We start from the raw sequence: 11,473 nt of genomic DNA on the forward strand, positions 1-11,473 counted from the left end.
CCACATATCTCACAAACCACTTGAGCTTGTTTGGCTTGCACTGCGATCAGCTTTGTTAGGGCCTCAACCTGAGCTGTCAGCTTTGTAATGGCATCAACCTCTAACACACCAGCTACCTTCTTAGATTGACTCCTTTCAGTTGGCCACTGCTGGTTGTTTAGAGCCATCTCCTCCAATAGATCATACGCCTCATTAGCACTCTTTCTCATAAAGGCTCCGCCAGCTGCTGCATCTATTAGAGTTCTAGTGTTACCAACCAACCCGTTATAGAAATTATGAACCAGCATCCACTTCTCAATACCATGATGAGGACACTTTCTGATTAAGTCCTTGAACCCTCTCCCAAGACTCATAGAGAGACTCATTCTCTTGTTGACAGAAATTGTTGATCTCTCCTCGCGGCTTAGCGGACTTTCTTGGGGGAAAGAACTTAGACAGAAATTTAGTTGCTAAGTCTGTCCATGTTGCTATGGAATTTGGTGGCAAGGAGATTAACCAACTCTTGGCTCTTTCTCTAAGTGAGAATGGAAACAGTCTCAAACGAATGGCATCATCACTAACTCCATTGACTTTAAAAGTCTCACAAAGTTCCATGAAGTTCGAGAGATGCAGATTAGGATCTTCAGAAGGGAGGCCACCAACCGAGCGAAGGCTTGTACCATTTGAAGTATGGCGAGGTTTGATCTCGAAGTTGTTTGCATCCACTACCGGTGGCCTGATACATGACTGCACTCCCGTCAGAGTAGGGAGAATGTAATCTCTCAAGCTACGGCCATTAGCTTGGTCTTCCACGGCACCACCATTATTGCCGTTATTTACAACATTCGCATTCACATTAGCAGCCATGATTTCTGTTGTTTCAGCAATTGCTGAAACTCTTTCTTGCCTCTTGTTCTTTCGGTTTCTCCTACAAGTTTTCTCGATTTCAGGATCAACTGGTAATATGACTGCTTGTCCTTGACGGCGCATACACTAGGATTCCTGAAATAGATAAAGAAAATATTGCAAGAAAAAGATTAGTAATTAGCAAGAAAAATAAACCAAAGTAGAAGTTAGTATAATTTTGGGTAATATTAATCTTTATACAATTCCCCGGCAACGGCGCCAAAAACTTGTTGCGAAAATTATTAATTACTACGCAAGTGCACGCAATCAAGTAGTATACTCACGCAAGTGAGGTCGAACCACAGGGAATTGGATTAATTACTACTAAACTATACTTATAATTCTATTTGGCAAATCAAAAGTATTTATGATTAAAAAAGGAAGAAAGAAATTCAAGAAACTTAAAGAAACAAGTGAATATTAATCAAGATGAGAGAATAGGGAGACGAATCATGTTGTTAAGTTACCAATGTTAATGTCTAATTGCTATCCTTCTCTTGAAGTGAATGACAGATTATAAATTAACCTAGCTCTTTTCAGATCTTCTAGGTTCTAAATCTCATGCTCTCTAATTAATCTCTTAATTAAATTAACATGAAATCAGCATTAAGCAATAATCTAAATGTCACAAAGGCTATGTAAATACTTTCGTTTCACATCAAAACCTAGACTATCCAATTTTAGCATTCTCAATTCTCACTTTTCAGATTTCGAATTGAGATCATAAAACATGTAAAAGGTGATCAATCTTGCACATGGAAATTAAACACAAATATGAATAGTGTTCACAATCAAGATGGAGGAATGGCAATTATTCATTAACTAGGAAAAACTTAAACAACATTCATCATTCTCCCTAAATAGGAGTTTAGTTCAAAACATCCATAATCAAATCCATAATTAACATTGAAATAGAAAAGAACATAGAAAAATTAAAGAGAAAAGAAAGAACTAGTTGAAGCAATTGATCCGGGTCGCCACAAGCCGCTCTTCTAGCCTCCTCCTTTGTTTCTAGGGTTCCAATTCTCAATAATCCCTAATTTTCACGAACCCTCACTATTTAAACCAATTCTCATCTTTAAAATTCGTGAAATTACGAAACTGCCCAAAAATCCCGTCACTGGGGTCCCCGTCGCGACTAGCAAAGCCCCCATCGCGACGGGGTTAAACTTTGAAACTTCGAGATCCTCTCGCGAGTTCCGTCGCGATCGGCATGTTCCCGCCGCGGCGGCATGTTCCCGGTCGCGATCGGCATGTTCCAGGTTGCGGCGGAACGAGCGACGACACAAACTTTGGTTTTTTTCTTCTCGATTCTTTCACCACTTTTCCTCAATTCTTGTACATACTTTCTTTAAACACCCAAGGACCTGAAACAAAAGAATCAAGCGTAAAATAGCCCTAAAACTAGAAACAAAGAGTGAAAACTAACTGAAAATACGACCCGAAACTTAGACTAATTTTAGCCTAACAGATATTGAACTTTGACTTAGATTTAATTAAACTTACGGTAAAATCTATTCAAGTCAATATCGCCAAGTTGATCCTAGATCAAATGTTCTTATGATTAGGCTCAATCTTGAAAGGCTATTCGTGTTCTTTGATTTGTTAGTTAAGCCTACTTTTAGGTCAGGGTGATACGTACATTTCGGGAACACGGTAGTGCAATTGAGTGGGAGCGCTAGCATAAACATAGAATCTATAGCTTCTATCTGGCGAATAGTAAGCAAAGGATGATCTCCTTCGAGCTTGACCAAACGAACATAAATGGTGGAGTACTCATTTCACGTAAGCTGAAATATCATTTATACGGGGTCAAGTGTTTTAAGGATAAAATACATGTAGGGTGTTACGGTAATCTAATCCCTTTACAGTGTAGATCATTCATATAGAGGATCATTGATCACATTAGGATTATAACAGTGGATAACTAATGATGCGTCTATATGGTGGAACATATAGAGCATTCTATATACTGAGAGTGCAATTGTAAGTTCTATGCGTGGATTCAACGATGAATTAATAAGTTAGTGAATTTTAGTTCTAAATTCTTGATCTACTTATTGGAAGCTCAGTTATATAGACCCATGGTCCCCACACTAGTTGAGATAATATTGTTTGTAAGACTCATGTAATTGGTTTTGATTAATCAATTATAATTCACAAATTAGACTATGTCTATTTGTGAAATTTTCACTAAGTAAGGGCGAAATTGTAAAGAAAGAGTTAATAGGGGCATATTTATTAATTATGATACTTTGTATGGTTCAATTAATAAATATGATAAATGACAATATTACTTAATGATTATTTATAGTTATTAAATAGTTAGAATTGGCATTTAAATGGTTGAATTAGAAAATTAGCATTTTTGAGAAAATCAGATACAAAAGTGTTAAAATTGCAAAATTGCAAAAAGCAAGGCCCAAATCCATCAAGCCATGGCCGGCCACTTTTGTAGGCATTTTAAAATGATTTTTTCATTATTTTAATGCCAAATAATTCAAACCTAACCCTAGTGGAATGCTATAAATAGATAGTGAAGGCTTCAGGAAAATTACACTTCTGAATCAGAAAACGTGAGCCTTTCTCTCTCTACCTTGGCCGCCACTCTCTCTCTCTCTTCTTCCTTAGAATTTCGAAATTACCGTAGTGATTAGAGTAGTGCCCACACACAGCAAGCAATACCTCAATCACAGTGAGGAAGATCGTGAAGAAAGATCATCAGCAAAGGAGTTTCAGCATCAAGGATTCAGAGAAAGAAATCCAGGTTCAGATCTTGATAATACTCTGCTACAGAAAGGATACAAGGGTTAGAGATCTGAACGGAAGGAGTCATTTAATTTCGCTGCACCCAATGTAAGGTTTCTTAAACTTTATACGTGTTTATTTCATCGTTTTAGAAAGTTCATATTTAGGATGTTAATAAACATACTTGTGAGTAGATCTAAGATCCTGGTAAAATAATTCCAACAATAGTTTGTCATAAATTTAGATGAGAAGGGTAAAATACTCAAAATTGAATATAAACACTATTAAGACAATTTTACAATAGTAAGATATAAATGGTTGTAAATAGTCCCCTTCACTGTTAATTGTGCTTATATTTTTAAAACAATTTGCTAATATATCCATGTAATGCTAATTTAGCCAAGTTCAAGAGTTTTATATTTTTAGAGTTAATGTTTTTATATTTATTACTAATAAATTAGATTTTACAAACATAGTAATAATTATGCATAGTACAACAGTGGATGGATGGATTATTGATTAGTGGTTAAAAATACACTTTTATTTATTTTAAATGATAAAATAAATTGAGATTTAATTGATATTTTCATGAAATTATTGTAATATATTTTATAAATGAAAATATTTGATTTTGATTCAGTTTATGTCTTTCTTGTAGGAATTAAAGTATATTTTTGTTGAAAGAAAGAGGAAGGAGCAAAGTTGAAAAGAAATGAAGAAAAAAATGGCATTTTTGTTGAAGTCCAAAGCAACCCAACCCAAAAAGGTTAAGCCTAACCCATGAAGCTCATCATCAATTTTGTCTCTTCCAAAGCATGTGATGCAATGATGATAAGTCTAGGTCATCATCAACCCTATTTTCCTCTTCCACACTCAACCTTCATCCAAAGAGTAGAAGTCAAAATCACAATGATAACAAAAATAATATTAATTTTATTTTTGATTTGAAATGTCAAATTTAATCTTAATATTTATTTTATAATCCCAAATTTTTATTTATTTATTTTTAGTCATTTTATGGCTCTATAAATAGGAGCTCATTTTAGTAATTTTTGGTGTGTAATTTTTAGTGTAGAAAAACTATAGCAAAATTCTCTCAACTTTTTTCTCATCTTTTCTCTTTAGAAATTTTATGAGAATGATTAGCATAATGGCCTAATCTTCCTTGGAAGGTTAGGGATGATTCCATATGCAAAGTGAGGTTATTTTGTATCTTTGATTTACTTTTTGTTGTAATATTTATTTGAGTAATGCAAGTTGATATTCCACTTTTATTTTTATGTTCTTCTTCCATCTATACTATCTATTCTATTATATACCAAATATATGTATAAACTTAGTCATGCTCTTTCTATATATTTTTATTTAGTGATTATAGTAATGGTAGTATTGCTCATTTCTATCTTTTATGTTCATTTTTATTTACTTTTTGTTAAATGATATATAGGTTTAGTCATGCTCTCCCTATGTGTCTAAAAATTAATAAAAGTAATATTAATGTTCATTTCCTTCACTATCACCTCCACCTCCATCTCTTTGTCATTATTTTTACTAAAGATATATAGGATTAGTCATGCTCTTTCTATGTGTTACTATTTAGTAAAAATAATATTGTTGCTTGATGTATAATGTCATTTCTAGGTTCTACATAAGATTAAATTATTTCTTTTATTTTTAAGAACTTGTATACTCAAAATATAATGAACTTTAATGTTACATCATTTGTGTCAACTTAGTGAATCAAAAGTACAAAATAGCTAAACAAGCATTTAGATGATTCTTGAAGCTTTTCTCTCTTTTATTATTGATTACACCTTTATTTGCTTTCCTTTAATATTTATTACCAAAACAAAAATCACAAAATCATTTGTTACTATTATCACTTATTATTAACCTTTTGTTTTTTTTTTTATTTTTCTCCTAACGCTTTTGTCTATAATCACCTCCCTGTGGAATCGACCGCCCGATCTATACTACAACCACCGCTAATAGAAGTCACATTTTGGGCGTTAAACAAATTTTGGCGCCGTTGCCGGGGAGGTAATTTTTCGAAAGCTAGTGAAATCTACAATCAAGAGGTTAGTAACTTTTTTTTGTTACATTTTATTTTCTTGTGAATATTGTCTTATGTTGTATAAATATTTGTAAAAAAAAAACATTACCAAGAATTCAAAGTATGCTCTAAGGTTGCGGTTTTATCCGATCTTCCTTATCAGAAATGATTTCTTGAAAAAAAAAGTCTATTCCCTTTATTTATTGATTTTTTTATTTTTTTACTTTAATTTTTGTTTAGTGTGATTGTTTATACTATCTTTTAGTTATTGTTTTCTTTTTTTTCATTAGTGTTTTATTTGTCTTTTTCTTAAAACTCACAGCATTTAAGTCCTCTAAAAAATCATAAAATACAAAAAAAAAAAAAAAGAAAGTAAGTTATAAAAACTCCTTCATAAAACGCTTAGTATTTGGTACAACAGTGTAATATTGTATATGACACAAACCAAGATTGTTCTGTCTAGAAAGATTGGTTTTTAAATAAGGTTTGTGTTAGTGTACCCTCCACCTTACCTGGGAACCTCGGTTCTGTCTAGGCAAGGTTGGGACGAAGCGGTACCTTGGCAACCTTTCCAATTGGCCTGGGAACATTTTTGTGTTAATCATTGTAATATTATATTTTTGTGTTATTTACTATAACAAAAACAACCTTGTTTTATCAAAAATAAGCAACTCATTTTTGCTTAGAAAGGTCTTTGGTCGAAAAGGTTAGTGAACCCTTCACACTTACCTGGTAACCCCGGGGAGTTCTAGTAAGTTGTGAATGATCATTCTAAAAACCTCCAAAGTAACCTGGGAACAAGTTGAACAAAAAAAAAAAGAATTAAATATATTTTTTTAAAAAAAAGCAAACAAGAGTGGATGAGTAACTCTTCTTCTGACGAAACCACTTCTAGTGAAACTTCATCCAATCCATCCACTACTCCTTCTCCCATTCACACGATAATCGGTAATCCTTTCGCAATGAATAATAATAATGAAATACAACAGAGAACACTTAATGATTACCTTCACCCCACCCAAACTTCCATACCATCATGCTTCATATTTCCACCTAATATGCCAAGTCTTGGTGTCAAACCCGGCATTATTCAACTTTTGCCAACTTTTCATGGAATAGAAAATGAAAATCCATATGTGCATATTAGGGAATTTGAGGAAGTTGTTGACACTTTTTTATGGCCAGAGGCAACCATCAATGATCTTTGCCCACGCTTAAAGTTTTTTCCCTTCTCCTTGAAGGATAAAGCTAAAAGTTGGTTGTATTCTTTGAGATCTAGGTCTATCGGAACATGGGAAGAAATGACCAAAACATTTTTTGTTAAATATTTCCCTGTCCATAAGACCAACAGTTTGAAAAGACAAATCTCAACATTTTCCCAAAAAGACAATGAAACGTTCTATCAAGTTTGGGAGAGATTTAAAGATCTCTTAAGTCAGTGTCCACACCACGGGTACGAGAGTTGGCGCATCGTCAGCTACTTCTATGAAGGCCTCACAAGTCGTGAGCGCCAGTTCGTAGAAATGATGTGCAACAGTGAGTTCCTTCAAAAGGAACCCGAAGAAGCTCTTGAGTTTCTCATTGAACTTGCTGAAAAATCTCACACATGGACTGGTCTAAGTGCTGCTGAAAGCACCAACAGAAATCGACCAGCTGGGATTTACCAACTTCGGGAAGAGGACAGCTTAAAGGCCCAAGTCGAATCTTTAAAAAAGCAAATTTAAATCCTTACAACTGAAGATGGCCAAAAAGGGTGCATGGTTGCCCAAGCACAATCCAGACCACTCGAACCTTGTTTCGTTTGTGGAGAAAATGGGCATTTAGCTAAGGACTGCTTAGTTTACAAAGAAATAAAGGGGGTTCATGAGGAGCAATGCAATGCCTTAGGGCAATATAACAAGCCATTCTCCCATACGTACAACCCTGGTTGGAGAAACCACCTGAATTTCAGTTGGAGAGATAACTCTAACCAAGCTCAAACATCTGGAGGACAATGGAGAAATGAGCATCAAGCTCAACCTCCAAAGGCATATCCTACGCCTCAATACAATGCTCAACAACAAGGGAACTCCCTTGAAAGCACTATTCATGCATTCATTGAGGAACAAGCTAAAATCAATCGCCAATTAAAGGAAGATGTCCAAGAAATAAAAAGTCAATTTTCAAAATTGACCGCATCCTTGGCTATTTTTGAGAAAGGCAGACTTCCTTCCCAGCCTCAATTTAATGCACAAGGGCAACACATGGCTGAAATCTCCACCTCTAATGATTCCATCGTTATAGGGGTTAACGCCATCACAACAAGAAGTGGTAAAGCTTTGGAAGATCCATCCATCAAAACCACTACTTCAAATTCAAAAGTTGCCCCTGACAGTGCACCGATAAATGCTCAAGCAAAAGTACCATTTCCCCAGGCTCTTAGACCTATTGGGAAAACTCCTGAAAACCGAGCTGAACTCCTTGAACCCTTGACACAAGTGAAGATTAATCTTCCTTTGCTTCACATCATAAAACAAGTGCCAGCTTATGCCAAAATCATCAAGGACTTGTGCACTGCTAAGAGAAAGCACCATGTCAAGAAGACTGCTTTCTTGACTGAACAAGTGAGTGCGGTGGTCGAACAAAAGACACTGCCAAAATACAAAGATCCTGGTTGTCCCACCATTTCATGCCAAATTGGGACTCATGAAGTCAGCCAAGCTTTGCTTGACCTTGGCGCGAGTGTGAATCTCATGCCTTACTCTGTGTACTCGCAACTTGGTCTTGGAGAAATGAAGCCAACATACGATTTGTCTTTGCAGACTTCTTGAAGCTCTATCAAAAAGCCTCGGGGTATCGTTGAGGATGTTCTTGTTCAAATTGAGAAATTCTATTATCCCATGGACTTCCTTGTTCTAGATACTCAATCTGTGGTCAACATGGAATCCAAAATTCCCATCATCCTTGGAAGACCATTCCTTGCCACTGCAAATGCTTTGATCAATTGTCGTAATGGTCTAATGAAAATATCATTTGGAAATATGACACTTGAGGTCAACATTTTTCACATTGGGAAACAACTTCAAGAGGATGAAGAATGTCATCAAACATTCATGATTGACAATCTTGTTTCTGAAGAGATTCAATTGCAAAGAAATTTCATTAATCTTGATGAACTCCTCTCTCGCCTTGAAAATGAAAATCCCAGTTTTGTTGAGTCCGCTCTTGCTACCGATGATCAATTGGACACACAAAACAGAGGGAAGAAATTTTGGAAGCCACACTTTGAAGCATTACCTCGTGAGAGGGAAATGCTAAAAGCTTCTGTCGAAGAACCTCCCAATAACTGAACCAACTTCCAAAGGGTTTGAAACATGTTTTTCTGGGAGATGGCCAAACCTTTCCAGTTATCATCTCGTCCGACCTTCAACTTTCTCAAGAATTGCAGTTACTCGAGCTCCTGCGAAAATACAAACTTGCGATAGGTTGGACGTTTGCTGATATCAAAGGTATTAGCCCTCGAATTTGCACCCATCGAATTAATCTAGAAGAAGAAGCTATCCCACGAAGGGACCCTCAAAGAAGACTGAACCCACCAATGAAAGAAGTGGTGAAAAATGAAGTGTTAAAACTTCTTGATGCTGCTATCATTTACCCGGTGGCCGACAGCAAATGGGTCAGTCCAGTTCAGGTAGTACCAAAGAAATCAGGTGTTACTGTTGTCCAAAATGACAAAGGGGCCCTTGTTCCCACCAAAACGGTGACGGGTTGGCGCATGTGCATTGATTATCGAAAATTGAATGCCGCCTCCCGTAAAGATCATTTTCCGCTCCCATTCATTGATCAAATTCTTGAGCGCGTAGCTAGTCATCCTTTCTATTGCTTTCTCGATGGTTATTCAGGTTACTATCAGATTGAGATTGCATTAGAGGACCAAGAGAAGACAACTTTCACTTGCCCTTTTGGAACATATGCTTTCCGGCGTATGCCATTTGGACTGTGTAATGCACCAGCTACTTTCCAAAGATGCATGATGAGCATTTTCAGTGACATGATTGAAAACACCATGGAAGTTTATATGGATGACTTAACCGTCTTTGGAAAATCTTTTGACGCATGCCTTCTCAATCTTGAGGCTGTTTTAAAACGTTGCATCGAGAAAGGTCTTGTGCTTAATTGGGAAAAGTGTCATTTTATGGTATCTTCTGGAATTATGTTAGGCCACATTGTTTCTGAAAAAGGGATTGAGGTTGATCAATCTAAAATTGACCTCATGTCTAAACTTCCTACGCCTAAGACTGTCAAAGACATTCGGTCATTTCTTGGCCATGCTGGTTTTTATAGGAGGTTCATAAAGAATTTTTCAATGATTTCTCGTCCATTATGCAACCTCCTAGCCAAAGATGCTACTTTTGAGTGGACCCCAAAGTGTGAGGAGTCCTTCCAAACACTTGTGAATTCACTCACTTCTGCTCCCATTATTCAATCACCTGATTGGAGTCTTCCTTTTGAAATCATGTGTGATGCCAGTAATTTTGCTGTTGGAGCTGTTCTTGGACAACGAAGGGAGGGGAAACCTTTTGTTGTCTACTATGCAAGTAGAACTCTTAATAGTGCTCAAATGAACTATTCCACAACTGAAAAAGAGTTGCTTGTCGTTGTCTTTGCTCTTGACAAATTCCGAGCTTACCTGATTGGATCACCTATTACGATCTTCACCGATCACTCCGCCCTTAAGTACCTCCTTTCCAAAAAGGATGCTAAGGCACGCTTAATAAGGTGGATCCTTCTCTTGCAAGAATTTGAAATAACAATCAAAGACAAGAAAGGTGTTGAAAATGTAGTCGCGGATCACTTGTCCCGACTTGAATTTAGTGATCCCGCTGATGGCCCACCTATTCATGATGATTTCCCCGATGAACAATTATTCGTTGTTACTAAGTTACCGTGGTATGCGCACATTGTTAACTACTTAGTAACTGGTGAGCTCCCTTCTGAGTGGAGTTCACAAGACAAACGCAAATTCTTGGTCGAGGTGCGAAATTTCTTTTGAGATGATCCATACTTATTCAAGTATTGTCCCGACCAGATTATGCGAAAATGCATTCCCGATGATGAGGTTGTTGGAATTATATTTATCCAGGATCTTAGATCTACTCACAAGTATGTTGATTTAACAACCTAATATTGAACTTCTAAAACGATGAACTAAACACATAAAAGTTAAGAATAACTTACAGTGATTGCAGCGGAATTAATGTCTCCTTCCACTCAGATCTCTAACCCTTGATTCCTGTCTGTAGCAGAGTATAATCAAGATCTGAGCCCGAAAGTTCTTCAGTTGGATGTGATCCTTCACAGTCTTCCAAACTATAATGAGGTACTGAGTGACGTGTGGGCACTTCTCTCTCACTAGGAATTTCGAAATTTCTCTCTTGTTTTCTCTCTTGATTTCGTGTGACACAATGCAAAGCAAAGCTTTTCCAAAAACACCAAGAGTAGAGAGGGGGCGGCTATAAATAGGAAAAGGGAAGAGCACAACTTTCCAAATAAACAGTTTCCTCTTTTACTGTGTAATTGAATAACTGCCTTATTTAGTGTGATCCAGCACTTTCCTATTTAGGCTAGGCTTTGATTAGCAATTATATGGCAATTTAAATTGAAAACAATAATTGGGAAACATGCAAGCATGTGGCCGACCATGGTGTGTATGGGCCTCACATGGATTTTGCATTTTCCTCAATTTTATTTCTATTTCTCCAAAAATGCCATTTTTCCAATTCTAATCATTTAAATGCCAAAACTAAT

At 36.3% G+C, this 11,473-nt stretch overlaps 1 protein-coding gene and 2 non-coding genes across 3 annotated transcripts; 2 read left to right on the plus strand and 1 right to left on the minus strand.

Moving 5' to 3' along the window:
- The first annotated feature begins 297 nt into the window (after positions 1-297).
- Positions 298-405, plus strand: LOC133037593 (small nucleolar RNA R71). The gene has a single exon (XR_009687683.1). It is a non-coding gene; the product is annotated as a small nucleolar RNA R71 (small nucleolar RNA).
- A 6,630-nt stretch (positions 406-7,035) lies between these two features.
- Positions 7,036-7,142, minus strand: LOC133037583 (small nucleolar RNA R71). Its single transcript, XR_009687675.1, has one exon. It is a non-coding gene; the product is annotated as a small nucleolar RNA R71 (small nucleolar RNA).
- A 301-nt stretch (positions 7,143-7,443) lies between these two features.
- LOC133036941 (uncharacterized) lies at positions 7,444-8,496 on the plus strand. The gene has a single exon (XM_061113720.1). The coding sequence runs from the start codon at positions 7,444-7,446 to the stop codon at positions 8,494-8,496; it is 1,053 nt and encodes a 350-aa protein (XP_060969703.1).
- The last annotated feature ends 2,977 nt before the right edge of the window (positions 8,497-11,473 follow it).

This window comes from Cannabis sativa, chromosome 4 (genome assembly GCF_029168945.1).
Source record: "Cannabis sativa cultivar Pink pepper isolate KNU-18-1 chromosome 4, ASM2916894v1, whole genome shotgun sequence".
Taxonomy (NCBI): domain Eukaryota; kingdom Viridiplantae; phylum Streptophyta; class Magnoliopsida; order Rosales; family Cannabaceae; genus Cannabis; species Cannabis sativa.